The following is a 21,918-nucleotide window of genomic DNA, read 5'->3' as shown; positions in this document are numbered from 1 at the left end:
GCAACTACCAGGGGCGTGAGGGGAACAGGAAATGCAATATTTTAAGGTCAGGGGGAAGGCGGGCTAGACTGAGCAACCTGTTAGACCTGAAGGAGAGAACTGTATCTTTAGATGAAATCTGAAAAACGAACAGCCGAGCTCAGTGACCCAGCGCGAGGGAGGGCTGTGCCTTTGGCAGCATTAGCAGAGACACAAGGAAAACACGAGGTGCTGAAGGCGTTCCAGGGGGTAACCGCCGTGCAAATCCACCCCGTGGCTCGGGTGTCGCCCTGCTTCTGCCCGGCGGCTTCTGCCCTTGGTTTCCCCTTCCTAACAACCCAGGCGCGGGCAGCTGCGCTCGGGCGGGGAGACACTTCCACGTGGGGGAGGGAGGGCACTGAAAAGAGAGGGAGGCCTGAGCAATCGCGCTGCGCAGAGGCGCGGGGGAAACACCGTGGGAAGGAAGCCCGCACAGACCTCCCCGGCCTCGGGGACCCCGCCCGCCGCCGCCGCCGCAGCCCGCTCTGCAGACCCGCGCACGGCGGCCGCTCGGCGCGGGCGGGGCGGGGCCCGGCGGGGGCGGGGCGGGGGCGGGGGCGGGGCGGGGGCGGGGGCGGGGCCCGGCGGGCGGGCGGGCGCGCGGGAGGCGCGGAGGGAGGGTGTCGCGCCGAGGGAAGCGGCCCGCGGCGGAGGGAGGGGAGCCCGAGTCCTGGAAGCGGAGCTCCGCGCTGGGACTGGTTCCTTCGCAGCCATTTTCTGTCCAACCAAACAGCCGATTGGAGACGGGAGCCAACCAGGGCTGCATTGGAGGTTTGTGTCTCGCTTCGGCCAATGATCGCTCCTAAACCGACTCCACTTTAGCTCGAATGAAATGTCCGTCTCCTCCCGGCGCCGTCCCCGCCGCCAACGCCGCCGCGGCCGGGGACACTCGGCTCCCGCCCGCCGCCCGCCGCCCGCCGCCCGCCTCTCGCCTCCCTCCGGCCCGGGCCCGGGGCCGGGGCTGCGGCCGGCCGGCGCCTGCGAGGCCGCTGCTGCGGCGGCCCGGCCGGGGAACGGGCGCGGGCCGCGGCGCGGCTCTTTGTGCGCGGGCCGAGGAGCGGCGGGCCGCGGGCCAGGCCGCCGAGCCCGGGCCCGGGGCCGGGAGGGGGGCGCCGGCGCAGCGGCGGGCCGCGCTCTCGGCGGCGCCCGGCCGGCTCCATTTTGTGCGGGGCGCCGGCGGGGGGCGGGGGCCGCGGCTCGGACCCCCGGCCGGGCCCCTGGCCGCCGCGCGGCCCCCCGGGGAGCGCCCCCCTCCGCCCGGCCGGCCGCCCGCGGGGGCATGGCGGGCCGCGCCGCTTTGTCTGCCCGGCACCCCGGGCGCCGCGCGGCGGGCGGGCGGCGTTGTGCGCGGGCCCGGGCCCGGGGCCGGGCGAGCCGGGGGGATGCGCGCCGGGGGCGTCCGCGCCGCACGGGCGGGACTGACAGGTCGGCGGCGGGCCGTGGGGCCGGGCAGCCCGCGCACCTTCGTGGGGAGGAAGCGAGGTCCCCGGGAGGAAGGCACGGATGCGGTGTCCCCGCGGTCTGGCTTCCACGTAAAGAATGCAGCCATCTGGCGGCTTGCGGTCCCTGGACTTGCCCCGAAGGTGGGAAGGCAGCCTTTCGGGCTGGGCTAAGGTTTTAGTCTTAGGTGGGAGGCGGGGAGGATGTGCCGGGCCTCGGGAGCAGTAGTCTCCGAGAACAAAGAATTACAGAGCACCCCCAAGTCGTAATCTCGCCCAGAGTACTAGAGCAAGATAATTGAAACAAGGTTAGGTAGCGTGCGACCTTTAAAAAAAATAGCATCCTCCTAACCCGCACGGACTCGACAGTTCCGTGGTTCGTGCCACACGAATCACTGGGGTGGTTTGGGCTGTTAGTCTAGAAACTGATCAGCAACATAAAGTGATGAGGTAAACGGATCAATATGAGTGGCATTAATAAATAGGGGTTTTATTTGTAGAGTGTGGAAAGTTTAACCAGAATTCCTTAAAAGGCAATTATGTCTTCCCCGCACTGCTCCTGTAGCTTAATTTAAGGATCATATTGATGCAAAACTCTGGTTGTTGATGCCAAAGAATGGAGGGTGGAGGAGGGGTCTGCTGCTTTTCTCGGATACAGATTTGCATTTCTTCAAACATTAAACAGATGTATGCATTCCCTTGAGCTTTCACATATATCATAACCTGCCTTTAAGAAAATATATACCATATGAGGTGATAGTGTTTTCTTTAAAATACTGAATCTAAATATGTACCGACAACTATTTGGGTGAGTAATTGTGGTGGGGTGTCACCCCCCCCAGCAAAATACATAAATATATATATAGTTCCTATATTTTAAGTGTTCTGAGGATTTTTTTCCAAAGACAGCCATAAAAAAATAACACTCCTAGCTACAAAGAAGGAATATTCTGGGCAGCTTTGGGGTTGGAAAGAGGACAGTGTTTAAAAAATTGTTTTTAAGATTATAGCAGAGGAGACATTGGCAGCCAGTCTTTGCTGCCTGGACCCTAGTGATGGCATTTTAAAAACTGAATTCAGTGACTTCAGTTTTTTCTGCTGTTTACTAGAATTCATGCTTGAGTGTGTATCAGTATTTTTTCTTCCTTTAAAATTAACCTTGAAAGGATATATTTTTGTCCCCCTCCCAGTTTGTTTCACTTGAAAAAAGGAAAAGAGCTAATGAGAAATGAAGACTGTAACATTGTAATTGATACCAATTTATTCAGCTATTTATGCTTTACAGTAAGAATGAAGTGCTATTCAGATGCAATTTTATTCCAAAATGGTGGTGTTTAAAATGATGAATGAATGTCTTAATTGATTGTGGTGGTGTCCTCTGTATGTTCTCTGGGCAACATGCATCTTTCTGGAAAAATCTGAGATACTTAATTTAAAACCATTATATTCTGAGATAAATTCTCCCCTTTTGAGCTTTGGAACCCTAAATCTCTAAAACATTAGGAAAACCATCACCAAAAATTAAGTTGATAAGTAGAGTATTTGTGTGTTGGGTGTTAATATTTTAAGTAGTTTAGACGTGTAATTTTTGGTCTCTTGGATATTATATAATTGGTGTGTTGTGATGAATATTTATGATGAACATGAGTAAATTCAAGGTTATGTTAGAAAAGCGATCCCTCCCTCTCATGGAGTTAACTTTTTTGTAAGTTCTCCAAAAAATATCTTCCAATTTAACAAACATTTATTAGGTGCCTGTTTTTGCACCATTTTATATCCATGCACTCCAGTGAATAATAGGTAAAATTATACATGCTTTTAAAAATTTTACTGGGAAGAAAGCCTGTAGGTTATGTTTTTACTACTAATAGATGTTTGTTTATCTTCTAGGTCGAAATTGGGCAAAGATTAGACACGTTTTTAGACAGGTGTTCTTGAACACTACTGACAACACGAGTCTGACAGTATTTCATGACAGTGAGTATATTTTACCATTTGGTTGTTAATTAGATTTGAACAGTAATTAGCCAGAAACAAAATGATAACTGCTTTATATTGGAGATTCCTGGTGGAATGAGCGCTTTCTAAGTGTGGACAGACAGTACCTCTCCTCATTCCTGTTGCTCCCTTCCTTTTAGTGACTTGCGTGTATTGAGTGTTTCCTGTGGGCCCCTAAGTGCTGTAGAATGGACAGGGTACAAAGCTTGTCCCAGCTCTCAAGAGGCTGGCTGTTAAGCTGGCAGGGCTTTAGTTGAGTTGAATAATTAGAAGACAGTTCCTTGTGGAACGGAAGATGCTGGTTCTGAGGGTAGCACGCGTGAAGAGAGGTGTGGTGGGCCTGGGCAGGTGGGAGTGTCATGGAGGAGCCTGTAGACCTACGTCTGGGCCTTGAAGGATGAGTGGGGTGTGGATGGGAGGAGGGCTCACCAAAAGCAAAAGCCTCAAGGTAGGGATGAGTGACTTATGTGTAGGGGATGGGGAATAGACCTGCGTCGTCCAAGTGAGGGTCTCCCCAGATAACCTAGCTAAGAGATACCACTCGGCCTGTCTGGATACTTAGTCCTGGATCTGCTACTATATCTGTGACCTCAGGCGTGTCACAACCTCCTTGAGCCATGATGGGCTCACTCCTAAAATAAAAGAACTGTACCCGGGGATCCCTAAGTAGGGCACATTGTAGCACCGAGATTTTTATCAGCCCTGAAGATAGAGTTGAAAACACATTTAGTTGGGTTAAGTAGGGGATCCATTCATGGAAAGCCATGAAAACTCAGTTTGGATTTGATGCTGAAGACTTTTAGAACCATCATAGGTTCAAGAGCTAGAGAAGCAGCGTTTTAGCGAGATTAGTCTTTCTTTTTAAGGAAGATCAACCCTGAGCTAACATCCGTGCCCATCTTCCTCTACTTTATATGTGGGACGCCTACCACAGCATGAGTTTTGCCAAGTGGTGCCATGTCCGCACCCGGGATCCGAAGCCGCAAACCCTGGGCCGCTGAAGCAGAACGTGCGCACTTAACCGCTGCGCCACCGGGCTGGCTACTTAGTGAGATTATTCTTAAAACGTGCCTAGGTGGGTTGGGTAGTAACCTGGTGGAAATAGAAAAGGCAGGGCATATGCAGAAGTCATTTTAAAAGTGGTAACAGATTAGGTAGAGCTTGAAGGAGATGACACTGACACAGCTAGCCTGGAAGAGTGGCAGGGGGTATTACGAATAGAATTGCAACAGTTGTAAAGGAGATCAGGAGCTCTCGTCCACTGCCTCCTTGCAGGGGATGGGGAAGAGGAGTCTCCTTTCCCAGTAGCTGAAGTTTGCAGTGATGGGGGATCAGACGTGTTATAGTTGTGGCTTGCTTGAGTGGCAGGCAGGATATGGTTGTAGATTTAGGATTCATGAGCATAGAAGTGATATTTAGTGAGTTCGTTAAGAGAGTAGGGAAGAGAGAGAAAACAGTAACCTTGGATAAAAATAATAATTAGGAGATGAGGAGAAAAGAATAAACCAGGAAAGAATATTGCTTTGGAACTCAAGGGAGAAGAGAATTCCAGGCATAAATGTGGGGTCAGCAGTGCCCAGCACTACAAAATACAGTCCAGTAGGATGAAGGCAAGATCACGGGCAACTTCTAAGAATGGTTTAGTATCAGGTGGAAAAGCATGTGTCAAGGAGTTTAAATAGGAATGAAGAGCTATGTAAGGACTGTCAGGGTGACAATGAGAGCCAGACAAGGGTATGGAGTAGAATTAAGGTTTTATATGTCTAAATGCACTTCTGTGTGTTTAATGAGAGAGTCTAAGCATGTTTAAGGAAGAGTGAGGACGCTGGTAAGGAGGACTGAAGATATATTAGAGATGAGGAATCTTTGTATTATTTCCTACTCTCAAAGAGATAAAAAGGAATGAGATCCAGGGAACAGGTAAAAGGGGTGATGTGAGAGAGAAAACCTTTGATGGCTTGGAAGAATGGTGAGAACTGTATTTGAAGGGATACTAACAATACTAGGTTACATTCGTTGAGGTCTTGTTATGTATCATGCTATTTGCTAAGTGCTTTCTTATACAATAACTCCACTTGTCATTACAACCCCACGTTAAAAATGGGGAAGCTGAAGCACAAAGAAGATGGTGAGTAAAGACATAGGGCTAGTGAGCGGGAGCCCAGCTTTAAACCCAGGTGGTCTGTCCTCAGAGCCAGTGCCCCATCACTGCCTCCTGGAGAAACGACCCCGAAACCAGGGTGGATTTCTTACTGTTTCACAAATATTGTCCTTGTTGGAGAAGCCAACATTTGAAGAAACCTTCAAATGTTTTCAATCTGCAGTCAGTAGACTTAGCATTGAGAGGGGGCAAATAAAAGATTTAGGCCTAAGACCAAAGGAAAAACTCAAGAACAAGTAGTGTAAAGTGCTTGGCATCTGGGACTCTGGATTTCAGTCCCATTTACTTTGTCCCGTTTGGCAAGTCATCAGCCTCATGCAACCTCAGCTTTCTCACCTGCTTCACAGGGGCGTGAGCTTGTGTGAGATATTTAGAAAGTGTTCGGTAAATGTTAAACATATTAAAGAAGGCACTCTGTACTGCATTTGTGCAACAAATTATTAGTATAGTTTAAATACTGCTACATGAAAAAATAGTAGAATAAAGATTTATTAGCTTAACCAGCTGACCATTTATCTCACACAGTAGTTTAGAGATCAGTGTCATCAGTTCAGCTAAATAGTTAGTCAGTAAAATGAATTTAATGGGATTTAACTCCTCTTTGGCCATATTGATGAGTCCCCTTTGATCTCTGATTCTTCATTTCACCCACTCCCTTGTTGTCCTGTTGCTCCTCTTTGTTGTCTGGATGGAATCCAGCACTTGAGCTTCTGTGCTCTTACACCAGCCTGTAAGTGTCCCAACTGGACATAGTGCACATTCATGGGCACCAGCTTCAGCTAGGCTCTCAGCATTGCGCGACCCTGCTGTCCCTTCCTTTCCCTTTCTCTGCAGTGACAACCATCTGTCTCCCCGGGGGTAGGAATCCCAGCATTATCCTTGGTCCTTCCTCCATCTCTCGTTCAGTCGGTTCCCAAGTCTGTTGATTCTGCCTCCTCACACACTCTTGAGTCTCTGCCCCTCTTGCTCCTGGACCGCATGCTGGCAAGGATCATCAGCTGGCCTGCCTTCATGCCCTTACTGCAGCATGTGGTCCTTCTTGGTCTCTGCCCCCTCAAGGCTTCCCTCCAGGTCATTTTCTACACTGCAGTGTAGCCAGAGTGATCTTTTAAAAAAGAAATCTGACTGGCACTCTTCTGCTAAAACTCTTCTTCGATTAGCTCCTTGCACTCCACCACTACGAGAGTTCCCTATTTCCTTTGCCTGGAACACTTTTCCTGTCTTTCTTTGCCTAACTGATTCCAATTCATCTTTCAGTCTCAGTTGAAATGTTATTTCCTAAGACAGCCTTCCGTGACTCCTCAGACTAGTGAGGTCCCTTTGGAATGAACTCCCAAAGCATATAACAAAACATCTTTGTTTCCTTAGTACTTGGTACTAACAATTAGTTAATTATTTCTAATTATTTAATAGCTATGTGTAACATTTACTGAGTGCTCCTCTTGTACTGAGAAGTCTTTACTTGTGACTTGGAAGTACTAGCAGACTACGCTCCCCATGCCTTCCTCCTGCCCCGAGTTTACATAATATTTGTCTTCTCTGCAAGATGAGGACAGAGACCTTGTCTGTGGTGTTGACTGCTTCATCCCTAGTACACAGCACGGGCCTGATAAGTACTAAGTGTTTACTCAGTAAATATTTGTTGATTAGCTTACTTAGAATCTATAACCCGTTTTGTAAATTTTGATAGGAAGTTTTAGACCTAGGAAAAAACCTTTGGGATATATCTAGCAAGTTTTCCCCCTCATTTCTTATATCCATAGGAGAGTGGCTAGCATATTGTAATTATCAAAGATGAGGCTAATTTGTTGAACGGAAGGTACTAAGTGCCTTGGGGATTCAGAAGGGAACACTAATTTTTGGCTTGCTGAGTGCGGTAAATCCGGAAAGTTGTCCGGAGGATGGGCGAACACTGAGATTAAAGAATCGGGCAGGATTTTCATGGTAGAAAGATGGAGGACAGGAAGACAGAAGGTGTGGTGGAATGACGGAAAAGCTAAAATTTGCAGAACGAGAGACGCATGCAGCTGAGCCACTGATGTGCGGCTCATCTTCAAAGGAGGGAGGATGAGATCTAACATCTCCGGAGTACACTGCATGCCAGACACGGGCCCTAGCAGCTTTCTGTACTCTGTAATTCTGACAACTCTGGCAGACTTCTAGAAGTATTTTTTAGAAGACTGAGGTTTAGAGGCTAATGCTATTAATCCAATGACAATCTTGCTGCTAATCCCAGTGCATGACAAGATAATGGGATTGAAACTTTTTGCCTTTAAGACTTTTTAATGTTAGATTTATAAATTAATTAATCTCCCAGATCCTGGTTATTTGAACAGTGTCCTCATCAGCTAATTTAAAAAGACTCATGGTATCCTGTGGCCATGCATTTAGCAAAGAATTTCTGTTACTGCCCTGCCCCTCTCCCCAAGATTTGTTTCCACTTGTAGGTTCTGAAACAACCACTCTGGTCCTGTCTCCGGCACCTTGATCTCCCTTGGGGCATTGTAAAAACTAGTCAGTTCACAGCTATCCTAACTGAGCTTTCTTTCATGGCTAATAAAGCCATCATCATTATCTATTAAAGACTACTCTCCTACTATCTTGTTAGCATTTTAGGATCAAAATAGCATTTTGTATTTGGGTAATGTTTCACATTCCTTTATATTATAGCCATTTAGGGTGGGGAAGGCCATATGGTTATTTCCATTTTATAGAGAAATACATTTAGTTAGTAGGGATGCTTGTTTTCAGTAGGAGAGTCAGAATCAGCGCTGACTGTTGTTTGCCACCAAAAAGATCAATAAATAGGTACTCTGTACTTTCACAAATTATTAAAGGTAGATGAATTCTATTCTCTGCCCCCTTAAAACAGCTGTATACATTTTGGAAATGTATCTGTGTCTACAATTAAATTAGATACCACAGTCAGCTTACTGTTTTGAATAGCATTATTTGTAAAGCAGAAAGACTTCCAGGATTTGCCATGTTGGTGAAATGGAATGGAGCCAGTTGAGGGCTTATGGTTCAGTTTTTTCCCAATTTTTCCCTCTTAGAATTCTTTTAGCTCTGAGCAAAATGAATTAAGCAGGCTTCTTTTCAAATAGTCCCTTTAATCTCACTCTTGTCTGTGGTTATACTTTTCCTGTCTTTATATGCAGATCTCTAATCTCCTGACCCCTACTTTTCTTTTTTCTTTAAAGAATCAGACATTTGAGGGGAAGTGAAGAAAGAAAACTAACCTTTGACTAGAATTAGAGAAGATGGGTTGGTTCAAAATGTGTGTGCATTTTTGGGTTGCATGGATACAGAATTGCACAAGGAATCCATATGCTTCTTATACCAAACAACAGTTTGGACCAAGACATTGTCTGTTGTGGAACTTCTGTGAGACCACAAAGAAGGTGTGCAGCCAGAGCAGCAGGGTTTGCCCAGGGCTATCAGGCTTCCGCAGGAGAGCTGAAGTGGTGAATAGAGATGCTTTCTGGGCGACTGCTTGTCATTCTAGGGGTAAAGTAGGCTGTAAGTCAGCGTTGCCTATGGTATAGCTGAGGGTTATGCAGTTGGAAACAAAGAGGTGTATGTTTTAGATTCATTTCCTTGTTTTGTTTCCCTGTTGGTCTTATGCTTATCATAAGATAAGGATATCCATCCTGCAGGGGATGGATAGGGGACTCCTGAATAGTTGGCCAATTATCAAAAAGTTTCTGAATCAAGAAACAGAAATGTTTTCTTTTAGTAAGGTTAACACTATGAAAAATGTGATTGACCCACCCTGTGACAGTTTATGAGCATGGAATGTGTTATGTTTTTAGACACGTTTTATTGAAGAGTATTAAAAACCTGTTTTTCCTCATAGATGGATGGTGACAGTTCTACGACAGATGCTTCTCAACTAGGAATTTCTGCAGACTACATCGGAGGAAGTCATTACGTTATACAGCCTCATGATGGTAAGAGAGCCACCATTAGAAACCAATTCACAAGTGGAAATTTTAGTAATGTGATATTATAGGTTGGTTTTGTCTTTACAGGAAAATGGGCCGTCTTGTGTCACAGTTCAGTGACGGTCTAAAGCTGTACCATGCTGTTTGTAGTAGAAATAGTTTTCAAAAGAATGATCAGTTCTAGAAAAGAATTCTATAGAAGTTTGCCTATTTAAAACTGGTACAGTTTCTTTACAAATTTGTTGTTGATTTCCTTTTTGAGTACTAAATATGGCAAATTCTTGTTCAATTGATACAGTAAATAAAATAGTTCTTTAGAGGGTGAGTTGCTAGCTATTATATTTCTAGTACCTATGAAAGATTTATTTTTGTTTTTCATTCAATATTAAGTTTGAACTATGTCAGGTATTAGAATAGCAGTATTACGTTGGCCTATCAGAAATAATTTACTTTTCTGGCATTCTGATTTGTAAGATTAAAAAACATCAAGATGTATTTTTGTAGAAGACAATTGGAAGGGGGCAATTAGTTATTTCATCCTACAATAGATAAACAAGTTAATTTTGATAACATCTTTTTTGGGGTTTTGTGGTTTTTTTGTGAAGATTGCCCTGAGCTAACATCTCTTGCCAGTCTTCCTCTTTTTGCTTGAGGAAGATTGTCACTGAGCTAACATCTGTGCCAGTCTTCTTCTGTTTTGTATTTGGGATGCCACCTCTGCATGGCTTGATGAGCAGTGTATTGGTCTACGCCCGCCATGGAAGTGGAGTGGGTGAAGTTAACCACTACACCGCTGGGCCAGCCCCTGATAACATCATTTTAAACACATAAAAATGTAAATTGAATCAGCTTAAGTTCCTTTCTTATTTCATATATATAAAGAGTGGAAAGTTTACTTACAAGATACTGCATTTAGTCCTAAAAGGATATTATTGGTTATGTGAAAGCTTCAGTTTTATCTACATCAGTATAATTTGAAAACTCACTTTTTGTAAGAATATTGAATCACTATTATAGCTTTGTTCAAAAATATTACTACATTGGTAATAATCCAACTGGGTCAGTAATATTCAGGTCCAGTTTGTCCTTTCTATATAAACTTGGCTCTGGATAAACATAACCTCTTAATATAGCAGTATTCAAAGAGCCATAGGTGACGGTCTGTAGGTTTCATAGCTAAGTCATGCAGCATATATTCATGAGCACCTCTTCTTTGGAAGGTGATCTGCCAAGTCCTAGGAAGGACACAAATCTGATCCCTGGCCTCGGGTAGCAAAAATCTAGTAGAGGTAATGAGAAATAAAAAGAAATATAAAGTGTGCCAGAGGAGAGACTCAAAGAGGCACTTCTGAACCTTTGTGAAAGGAGAGATCACGTGTGCAGATGCTGTGGAGATGTTCTGAGCATTTTGGAGAGTGAGTAGGTAGGATTTTAGTAGGCAGAGTTGAGGCTAAAAGTCTTCCCTAGGCAGTGGGTTTGAAATTGTTAAATGAGTAGGCTTAGTTCTGGCCCTGAGGAACTTGTGAAAAGAACTGCTATCCTAATCCCTAAAAAGGATTGGGGAATGAACCAGAACGGCTCTTCTAGATCATTTGAGATAGCCTTGTCTATCTTGAAGTAAAAATTATGAGAAACTTTAAACCTAACTTATTTTTTATTTCTTTAGATACTGAGGACAGTATGAATGATCATGAAGACACAAATGGTTCAAAAGAAAGTTTCAGAGAACAAGACATATATCTTCCGATTGCAAATGTGGCAAGGATAATGAAAAATGCCATACCTCAAACAGGAAAGGTAACGCAGAGGAGAAATTTAACTCGGTTTTTTGTGGGGCGAGGGGTGGGGGGATTGTAAAACTACATGAATACATAGTTCATGAATAGTTAGCTATTTCAGTCATTCAGCCTTTCAGCAAATCAAATATTTCCTTCAATTCTGCATACTTAGTTACTGAACAGTGTTCCATTTCTTTGTTCTGTCATGTCCCCAAATGCTCCCCACTCCTCCACTTATTGGAAGCAGATAAAATAGATGCATTTGAAAATAGGTGTATTGTCAGAACTATCAGGTTTGTGCTTATGATGATGTAATTTCTATAATGTTGCAGCAAAACTGGGTCATATTGTACTGATGGATGTTGTAAGGATTTTAAAAAATCCGTATATTTGGAAACAGCTTTTTATATAATTATAGATATTAATGTACATTTAAATTCAACTGGTATTTTTTTACAAGATCGTTTTGTCTTGTTAGAACACCTTTTAAAAACTCATTGTCACTCAGCTCATCACTTGGTCTAAAATAAAATTCACGCTTTAAATTTTATATCACATAATAAACTTTTCTGTCATTTTATTGTAGCTTATAAAGTACTTGTGAAAGTAATAAAGCTTATAAATAAATATATTATTAAATACATCACCAAGCCTAGAAGTTCCGATTTGAGAGGTCCTCCTTATGTTTTAAGGGGAAAAAAGCACAACTGCCGATTATTGCTGAAATAGGTTAGGCCTGCGCTGTCCACTGCCGCAGCCGCAGCCACAGGTGGTGACTGAACACTTGAAATGTGGCGAGTCTGAATTGAGATGTGCTGTAAATGTAAAACATAAACCAGATTTTGAAGACTTAGTATGAGAAAAGAAAATATCTCAGTCTTTAAATTGATTCTGTGTTTAAATGACATTTTGGATAAACTATATTATTAAAATTAATTTCACCTGTTTCTTTTTTCTTTTTTAACATAGCTACTAGAAAATCTAAAGTTCAGTATCAAGCTCGCGCTATATTATCTTGCTTGACTGCATTTATTACGTGAACTCTTGTTTCCTTTTCTCCAGGCTGTAAAATAGGCAGGGAGGTGAAAGGCAGTATGTTTCAGGAAGGATTTTGAGAGGTGGCTTTGGAATTGCATGATTTAATCTGTTAGAGCCTCACTTTGAAACCCTAGACCCTTAAGAGAAGAATTGTGTTATAATGAGGTGGCAGGTGTGTGCTTCTTTAGGTAGGCTTTTTAATAAACTCAAAGCCTGTCCCTGACACTTTTTATGTCCAGTAGTAAAAACGTCATCAGATGTCATTATTTTACTCCCTCAAAAGCCTTACGTGAACTCGGTGTTGTCTAAAAAAGCTTTCTGGTGTCCTTATTCATGGAAGCGCTAGGGCAGTGAAGTGGTAGCTCACTCAATCTGCAGCTCGCAGTACACTACATGCATGATTTTCTTGGGGCACTTGCTTAGTAAGAGTTTTCACCTTTATGAGATGGTAGGGACATCCAGTGGTTGCTTTTATACCAATTCTGTCTGTTTTCTGTGAATAGTTGTCAAGGCTTCTCTAACTTGACTCAAGTTTTTTATTAAATTTAATTAATTAATTTATTTTTGAGGAAGATTAGCCCTGAGCTAACTGCTGCCAATCCTCCTCTTTTTGTTGAGGAAGACTGGCCCTGAGCTAACATCCGTGCCCATCTTCCTCTACTTTATATGTAGGATGCCTGCCACAGCATGCTTGCCAAGCGGTGCCCTGTCCACAGCCGGGATCCGAACCAGTGAACCCTGGGCCACCGAGAAGCAGAACGTGCGCACTTAACTGCTGCGCCACTGGGCCAGCCCCTCAAGTTTTTATTCTAACTCTGAGGGTTAGAATTTTGTTAGCACAAATTGTGTTAATGTTATCGGTATATATTTCAAACATTAAAGGTTAACAGTCATAAACTGAAAACTGAAATCTGTATTCTTGTGAACAGCCTTTTACTTCTGCAGGTTGTTAGGAAGGTGATGATTATATTCCCTGCAAATTTACCTATAATTCTTTCTTCAGATTGCAAAAGATGCCAAAGAATGCGTTCAAGAATGTGTGAGTGAGTTCATCAGCTTTATAACATCTGAAGCAAGTGAAAGATGCCATCAAGAGAAACGGAAGACAATCAATGGAGAAGATATTCTCTTTGCCATGTCTACCTTAGGCTTTGACAGTTACGTAGAACCTCTAAAGTTATACCTTCAGAAATTCAGAGAGGTAAGTAAAATGTCTTCCATTATGCTTTTAAGAAAATAAGGTACACTATTCAGTAACATTTTAAATGTATTATTTGTTTAAAAATTAATTTTATAGCAAATCACATAACATTTCTCAGAAGTAGTGTGTAATCAGTTTATTACTGTACTTGAATAGTAAGCCTTTTCTTTTTTTTTTTTTCTTTTATTACTAATGACGGCATAGTTAGATAATGATTAAGAGTGTGGACTCTGGATTCAGACCACCTCGCGCCTGAATTCCAGCTCCACCACATGTGAACTCTGTGACGCTGGGCAGATTATTTAAGTACTTGGATTCCTGGTCTGTAAATTGAGGCTAATAATAGTACCTACCTCATAGAACTATCGAGAGGACTACGTGCAATAATCTCTGAACTGCATATATGCTTGGCATATACTGAGCATGCAGTAATGTTAATGCATGCTGTGATTGTTACTAATTTAAAAGAGGCAGCATCTCAAAACTTGGGGCCTTTTGGATAAAAAAGAGGGAATTCTAACTATACCCCTTTCTTATTACTGATTGAATTCTTCTGCATTTCCTCTTTGGTTTATCTTTGCCTGTGGTGTGAATTTTGTGAAAATGAGTTAAGATCAGCGTATTTATTTCCACACTCCAACCTGACTGTCAGATTCAGATTGCTTTCAAAATATTTTCTTAGTATCTTTAGTGTTAGAATACCATTAAATTAGTGATACCTGCATGGAATGATTAAAGTAGGAAGACAGTGTGTAAATTCTGCACGGTACTTTTCCAAATCTTCAGCATCACAGAACCTTAGATTGGATGGAACATAGAGGCCTTTGGTCCAAACTGCAATTTTGATTTAGGAATTTTAAACTCTCAACTTTTCTACAGTACTGCCCAGTTGGCTAAGAGCTGTATATATAATTAAATAACTTGATAATCTGTAGTAAATTTATAAGCTGAATATTTATAGTACTTTACGGACTGCTTCATCTGTGAGTTCTGTTTTCCTTTTGACGTAGTGTGAAATTAGAATAATTTTTTATTTTTACCCATAAATATTTTAGATTTTCTAGGTCATTACTAAAACTGTCTTGTGATGACTGCTGCTTATATAAATGTTAGCATTTTGAAAGGCCTCTTCATATGTCATTAACCAGAAGTGTTAATAAATATGCTGTGTAGTGTTTATAATAATAGAAGCTCTTAATTTTAGGAAATAAGTACGCCTTCTCATTTAGAAAACAGTTTCTTTTGAATGCCAGGGGTTACCTTTTCTGTTTTCCTTCCGCAGGCTATGAAGGGAGAGAAGGGAATTGGCGGGGCAGTCACAGCCACGGACGGACTAAGTGAAGAGCTGGCGGAGGAGGCCTTTAGTAAGCGGGGCTATGACGCACCTGTGCACCTGGAGTTCTTCTTACGAGTCACGTAGATTGTTAGAGTGACTAATACTAAATGTCTGTAGTGGTACTCTTGGAATATCAGCACTGAGTATTTTGACATAGCAGCATTTTGAATAGTTCTCACGAGGTCATGCCCTCATACTTAAAGTCAATGAGGGATAAGTGTAGAAATTTTAATTCTGCAGACATTATAATCTCTCACCAGTAGTTCTGACTGATTTCCATAGCCCCTGGGTTTTGGTTTAAGATTCACATGAGGTAGGAATATTGAGAATTGTAGTTTGTAATATAAAGTCTTGTGATTTAAATAAATTTAAACTGAAGGTTTCTTTTTGAAAAATTGAGTATCATGTCATATCAGTAAAATAAAAGGTCTGTGGTGATTGTATTTCTCATATAAAATTTACATGTGTGTTTTATAGTTGTCCTATGTAAAATATATGCTGCTTAGTTGTGTAAGTGTTGCTGCCAGCCAGGCCTTACGGCGCAGGCCTACCCATGGGTCAGAATCTCCATCCAGTCTTTCTGCAGATTTGTGTACATGGGTAATTAGCTAAAGTACACTCCAGGGAAATGAAGATTGAGAAAACTGAAAAACACAACAGAAGAAATGTGCTTTTTAGGAAGCTTTTTTTAAAATGGAAAATGGGGGGGGTTTGGATTTTGCCCAAGATTACATGATAAGTGGCAGAATTGTAGTGAGACATTCATGGCACCCCTTTAAAGTCCAGGCCAAGAAAGTAGGTGCAGTTCTTTTCCCGCTTTAACTTTCGTTTGTCTTTTAGCTAACCAGTTACCAGCTGGCTTAATAACTGCAGATGGTCAACAACAAAATGTTATGGTTTACACAACATCATATCAACAGGTACAGTACCTTCTTTGTATCTTAAATTATTTTAAAAAATGATTATATCCATTGATTTTTATCATAGGTGGTTAATTTCAACACAGTAAGAACCTGACAGATTGAAGATTGTTAAAAATTATTTTCTCACAATATATAACTGTGTGTAGAATTCTCTTAATGGTTAAAAATATATTTATACACACGTTCATATTTCGTAGATTTCTAGAAAGATACACAAGAAATTAATAAAGTAACTTCCTTGGGTAGAGAGAATGGAGATTGGGGTGGGAAGTAGACTTATTGTTCATTTATTGTTTTTATTCATTGAATGTTTATAGTACGCATATGTTATTTTTAAACTAATTTTTCTTTAACTCTTCTCAATTTAAATTTTCTCATCTTAGATTTCTGGTGTTCAACAAATTCAGTTTTCATGATCTGAAGAAATGATCGAATGGGGAGTGTAGAGAAGCGAAAGAGTCTATGATTCTGGAACAGAGACATTTAGAAGGAAATGACTGGTGAAAGGATGTCTCTTTGTATGTTAAATAGCTGTAATGTAGCTTCCTGATGCTTGACTAATTGAGGTGTTAATTCTGACTTGAGAATCTTTTTCATGAATGATTTTAAAGAAAAATTTGGATTTTAAAGGTATTAAAATATTTTTGTTTTGTACAAGAGTTTGTTGCTCTGTATGACTCCTGTATGCATTGTATATTGCAATTTATTACTGTCAGAGATTTGTAGACAGTTTCTTATTTTCATATTGAATCATGTTACTTTTGTAATTCAAGTAAGCAGCTGGGTTAATTCATGATGTTTGCCCTTTTAATAAAATATAAGGGTAGAGTTCATTTTGAATGCAAGTTGCCTTTATTATAAATTTGAGTTTGTCTTGGTTATATAATATCTTGCATGATAACATAGCTAGATTTTTAGCATTTGCCATATTTATTAAAACTAATTTTTTTGTAAAACATTCGTAGCTTAAGCAGCACCATTTTTTAAAAAATGTAATTGAAGAATTAAGTGTGAATGCAGAAGCAAATATTGTCTGCCCTATTAAACTTGGTGCCCATTAACAGTTTACACTGTTCATTATGCCTGTTAAGATAGTTTTAGTTTATTGGAGCTTTTGTTAAGACTAGAGTTGTTCATGAGTTACATAATTATGAGTGTTGGAATCCATTTAAGTTGAATGTAGTTCTAGTGCTCTTGAAATGGTGCCCCTTTCATTTTGTATATGATTTTTCCAAAGCATATCTTCAAAAACTATAGTATCCTCTTCCAGGAGAGGAATTTTATAGTCTGATGGTAAATGTCCTCATTTTACCTTTTTAATTGAAATGTCAAGTTTCCTATTACTCTGGGAACCAAGAAACGTCAGACATTTTGTGTATTCCGACCTTTTTTTGCATGAGTGAGTGAATACTATGGAAAATAGAGTGAGTGCTATGAATGGTGTGAAACAGAAGTCACCAACTTCCAGTGTGCTGTCTTGATCTTTGCAATAAACTAAACTTAGATACTATGTAACTTTGTATAATTTAGTAGTATGTACTTGGGTGGTTCCTTTTTTAAAGTGAGGATTTGTATTTTCTCATCTGTTCTTTTTGGTGATGATAATTAACTTGAGTGTTTTGTTGTTTGTTTGGTATCAACAATTGCTATTGTATTGTTTGCCAAAAGGGAGTTTGAGAGAACATCATCTTGGAAGGACACTCATCTTTATAAGGTAGAAGCAATTTCCCAGATATAACTGAACAGAAATATTTACTTTGCCAGAAGAAGCCTTTGGCGGCATATTTGGGCTAATCTGAGGTTAATAACTCCCTCACCACCCTCTCATTTAAAAAGTAATCTTTATTACAAAGAATTAAATAGGCCAAAAAATAAAAAGTGGGGGAGTGGTTAAGCAAAATCAACATCAACCTATTTTGTTGAAATAATCAAATGTTAATATTTTGGTAAATGTCATTTGTCCTTTTACTTTGCTAATATGTATATTTTTATAAAAATGGGCTCATACTTGCATACTGTTTTGTAAACTGCTTTTTTCACTTAACAATATATTGTGAACCTCTTTGCCAGGTCATTACATAGTCTTCTATTTTTACTTGTTTATTATTTTGTTGTATGGCCAAACCCTAATTTATTTAATCCCCTCATTGGACATTTTAATTATATCCGTCTTTTCACAGTTATAAACAACACTTTAACCTTGTTTGTGTACATCCATGGCTGTTTTCTTAAAATTATTAGAAGTAGAGTTGTTGGGTTAAAATTTAGGCAAAATTTTAGGGCTTTTGATACTTGTATGTTTTTAAATATCTTCCGTTTGATCCAGGCAGTATGTCACTATATAACTGATAAAAGCACTTAGTCTTTGGTTCAGATTCTTTCTCTAAAATTACAGATTGGGTTATGTTTAAGAATCAGATAAAAAAGGAATTAGACAACTTTAAAATTTATATCACTATATACCAAAACAAATTTCTAAATTTAATAATTTGTTGTAGTACTGACCGAAACTTTGAGAGGAGGTATAAAATCAGGTGGACTTGAGGCTCTATGGCCGTCACACTCTGAAAGAACACTGGCCTTCTTCCTGGGTCAGGGACCTGAGCTTTGATACAGGTGAGAGGTAGTGCTGGCTTTTTATTTGGCCTGTGTTGCATTTAATTGAATGTCAGGTTTTCCTCCCCCTGGAACTTCTTGAGTATATATAAGCTCCTCCATTAACCTGAAAGTGTTTTTAAAATATGTATAGCTTTGTACATGTTGCTTTAATGCGTATCTAAGAGGGAAATGGGCTTCAGTGACTGAGTCATGGATAGAAGAAGGGAATTTAGTAGTTTCTGTCTGTCCCCTCACTATTTCATTATAATGGAGATGCTTTAGTCCTGAGAGAAGTTTTTTTTAATGCTGTCTTCCTAATGTCACATACTTGGGTATGATGATGATATGTTTTAAGCTATTTGTATTTCTTTTCCTCCTACAGTGTCATAGCTAGGCAGTGTTTTCCTTTCTTTAGAAACATGCCTTGGGGCCAGCCCAGTGGTGCAGTGGTTAAGTGTGCACATTCCGCTTTGGTGGCCCAGGGTTTGCTGGTTTGGATCCTGGGTGCAGACATGGCACCGCTTGTCAAGCCGTGCTATGGTAGGCGTCCCACATATAAAGTAGAGGAAGATGGGCACAGATGTTAGCTCAGGGCCAGTCTTCCTCAGCAAAAAGAGGAGGATTGGGAGCAGATGTTAGCTCAGGGCTAATCTTCCTCAAAAAAAAAAAACCAAAAACCATGCCTTATTGTGTGTTCTCTGGATTGCCTTATTGGGTTAAAAGAGTATCAGTTCCGTTTAATAACGCTATTGAGCATAGTTATGGGGGCCCAACTAAAAGGATTTCTACAGCAATAAAAATTGGGCATGAAAAATGAAAAAAAGTTTCTACTGTTTGCCAAGAATGAAATCTTGGAGTGCAAAATTATTTTTAAAAATATTTTTAGGGAAAGTTATTTTATCAACAGTCCAAAACAATATTTGTTGCTTTACAAGTGATAAAATACTTAAAAAATTTTTTTTTTAAATTTTTTGTGTGTGAGGAAGACTGGCCCTGAGCTAACATCTGTTGCCAATCTTCCTCTATTTTATGTGGGGCACTGCCACAGCATGGCTTCACAAGCAGTGCTAGGTCTGTCCCTGGGATCCAAACCTGTGAACCCCAGGCCGCCAGAGCAGAGCACATGAACTTAACCACTATGCCAGTGGGCCAGCCCCAGATAATACTTTTGAGTTACTCAAATTAGTGATATTGGTTAAGATCTTTACCAAAAGCTAGTCTATTTAAATGCATATTTTTGGTCTCCCTGATTAGACAATTTATATTTTAATTTATGTAATAATTTATATATACTGACTTTAAACTCATATTAATCATATAGTGTGCCCACGAGTAAAAAATAGAAACAGCCTTACTAACTTTGATTTTCAAGGAACTGTACTATACTGGCTGAAAAATACTCCATTTTAATTATGGTTTCTTTGACGGCTGGAAATGTTGCTTTGCTCACCTCACCAAGATGAGCTTCCTCCTGCTTCAAAGGCTCTAGCTCCCCTGATCTCTCGGCTCCTTGTGCCAAGTTCTTTGCCTCCTCCCACCCCTCTGCCATGGCCTTAAACACGTAGACTTCTCTCTGCCTAGAACATTCTTTTTCTCCCTTTGCCTAAGTCCCACTCATCCTTCAGGTTTCAGCTTAAACTTCATCAGGAAAGCCTTTAAAACTTTTGTAAAAACTTTGTACTAATCACCAAATACAGAAAATAGCACCACCCAAAACTGAGTAGTTTTCTAATACAGCCTGTATGCTGGCTGCTGCTGTAGCCCTTAGATATTTCTTTCAAGATATGTTTCTTTTTATACCTAATTTTAAGGATTTTAGAACCATAAGGCAGAATTCCTTCAAATCATGGGTCACAGATGGCAGTGAGATGGATTCATTTCTCTGGCTTCTGACCATATCTTTGAAGATGTAAGCCTGCTGAACACTACAGTTACAGCTTCCCCTGACCTTACTCCAAAGACAATTTCCTGCTGCCCTGCATAATAAGTAGATACCTGTGCAAGTCAATGTATTACAAAAACTCCTTTGCCAAGTTTAATGCTGGCACACATGCCAAGTAAAGTCAGTGAAATATGTGCTGGCTCTTTCTGTAGAAAACTAATGGCCATGTATTAGTTTTAGGGGTGGAAATTACAAGATGAAAGGTAATTCCTCCGTCTTCCACAAAAATATACAAGATGAAAAAGTTCTGACACTACAGCATAAACTCTTTTGCCTCTTTAAGGTATAATTTAGGTCTTTCTCAAGTGTCCTCAGAGCATGTCCTCTAAGTTTTGTGTCTTTTGCACCTGTTTTCCAGGACTCAATTTCAGAGTATATCTGAATGAAAGACATTTCTGAACCTTAAAGACTGGATAATTGGTTGAAAACAAGTTGCGGGGCAAAGACTAGTCCTAACAGACGGTGCTTCTCAGCCAGAAGAAGAATCCCCAAAGGCTCTTTCATGCACATATAGTCCCCAATGTTAGGTTTATAAGAAACCAAGTCCAAATCCTTTTTTCAGACCAAAGCAATCACTAATCAAAGAACACAAAGGAGTACTATTTGGGCTAACAGCCATTCCTGACCCTGGAGGAAGACTATAACTTTTAAAAATGGCTTCCTTCTGTACCTTTCTAACCTTGCAAGTAGCAGTCCCCATACCATAAAAGTGCTTTCTTGCAGGACAATGCAAATGAGAGAACCAGGCATCCTAGAATTCTGAATAGACTACAAATCACCATGTTTCCTACTCACATCAAGGGCAAAAGTAAAACATTTTAATTTAGACTTCATTTCAAAGAGTAAGGCAGTCTAGATACCCTCAATAACTCCTGGTTTACAAAACCAAATGCTGAATAAATAAAATACAAGAAACAATGTAAAGTAATATTAAATAATATATCTTTTAAAATGTATCATTGAGTTGACATGAAAGTAAGTCATGTGCAGAACTCCAAATATGTGGTGCAAATAGGAAACCTATGCGGTAAGCTGGCACCAAAGGCTGCTGCTGCTTTGAGGGTTCTGTTGAGCCACAGTAGAGGAGGGACTGGCCAGAGCCTAAGGCTCACCCAGACTGGAGTCTCGGAAGGCTGCCGCAGAGAGGTGGGCAGCAAGGAACCTTGCCTGTCTCACTTTTGGTGCTGGGTGGAGCGGAATAAATCACCACCACCATCAAATTCATAATCACAGGCCAGCTGTCAAAGTCTGTGATCTGAAATCAGAACCTTCAAGCTGATCATTTAAACTGGTCTCAGGTTGGTAGCCCCTGGGTGTCTGGCAGAGAAAATTCTCTCAAGGATCTCAATTTCTGGTTATACTTCAAATAATTCCTGTTTTCCAAGGAAAATAAGTTTAAAATATCACAAAACAAGGGAAAATGGCACCACGAGTGAAAAACAACACAATTTATACAATAGTCAGTAGAAGCATCCACAAAGACTCTTGGTATCAACACAGGAAAAGCTAATGATGTGCAAAGGAATAGAAGCATGGAAGATA

At 41.0% G+C, this 21,918-nt stretch overlaps 2 protein-coding genes across 5 annotated transcripts in view; one reads left to right on the top strand and one right to left on the bottom strand.

Moving 5' to 3' along the window:
- HCFC2 (host cell factor C2) overlaps positions 1–21,918 on the bottom strand; it is a 77,237-nt gene that overhangs the window by 6,985 nt on the left and 48,334 nt on the right. Inside the window, exon 16 of one of the 2 annotated variants that reach the window (XM_044746053.2) lies at positions 11,354–12,153. The exons of the other annotated variant lie outside the window; for it this stretch is intronic. Within the exon in view, the coding sequence (XP_044601988.1) occupies positions 12,053–12,153 (101 nt within the window). The 3' untranslated portion in view covers positions 11,354–12,052. Of the gene's footprint in view, positions 1–11,353; positions 12,154–21,918 lie in introns of those variants that run through there. 2 annotated transcript variants of the gene reach the window in all.
- Positions 636–17,351, top strand: NFYB (nuclear transcription factor Y subunit beta). 3 transcript variants are annotated; one of them, XM_044746086.2, is made up of 8 exons: positions 636–789; positions 3,348–3,434; positions 9,473–9,566; positions 11,227–11,357; positions 13,380–13,577; positions 14,860–14,941; positions 15,754–15,833; positions 16,220–17,351. In XM_044746086.2, the coding sequence occupies exons 2-8, from the start codon at positions 3,429–3,431 to the stop codon at positions 16,250–16,252; spliced, it is 624 nt and encodes a 207-aa protein (XP_044602021.1). In that variant the 5' UTR covers positions 636–789; positions 3,348–3,428; the 3' UTR covers positions 16,253–17,351. The 3 variants fall into 3 exon arrangements, with proteins under 3 accessions (XP_044602021.1, XP_070363278.1, XP_014721284.1); XM_014865798.3 differs by lacking the exon at positions 636–789 and adding an exon at positions 1,550–1,601; XM_070507177.1 differs by lacking the exons at positions 636–789; positions 11,227–11,357; positions 13,380–13,577; ... (1 more) ...; positions 15,754–15,833; positions 16,220–17,351 and adding an exon at positions 831–1,601 and having other exon boundaries at positions 9,473–9,570.

Source organism: Equus asinus, chromosome 4 (assembly GCF_041296235.1).
Source record: "Equus asinus isolate D_3611 breed Donkey chromosome 4, EquAss-T2T_v2, whole genome shotgun sequence".
NCBI lineage: Eukaryota > Metazoa > Chordata > Mammalia > Perissodactyla > Equidae > Equus > Equus asinus.
This window is presented reverse-complemented; position numbering and strand designations above follow the sequence as displayed.

Coding starts and splice junctions, on each gene's coding strand:
- NFYB (XM_070507177.1), top strand. CDS start 846: ATGAAATGTCCGTCTCCTCCCGGCGCCGTCCCCGCCGCCAACGCCGCC. Junction 1,602..3,347: donor TCCCTGGACTTGCCCCGAAG/GTGGGAAGGCAG, acceptor TTTATCTTCTAG/GTCGAAATTGGGCAAAGATT.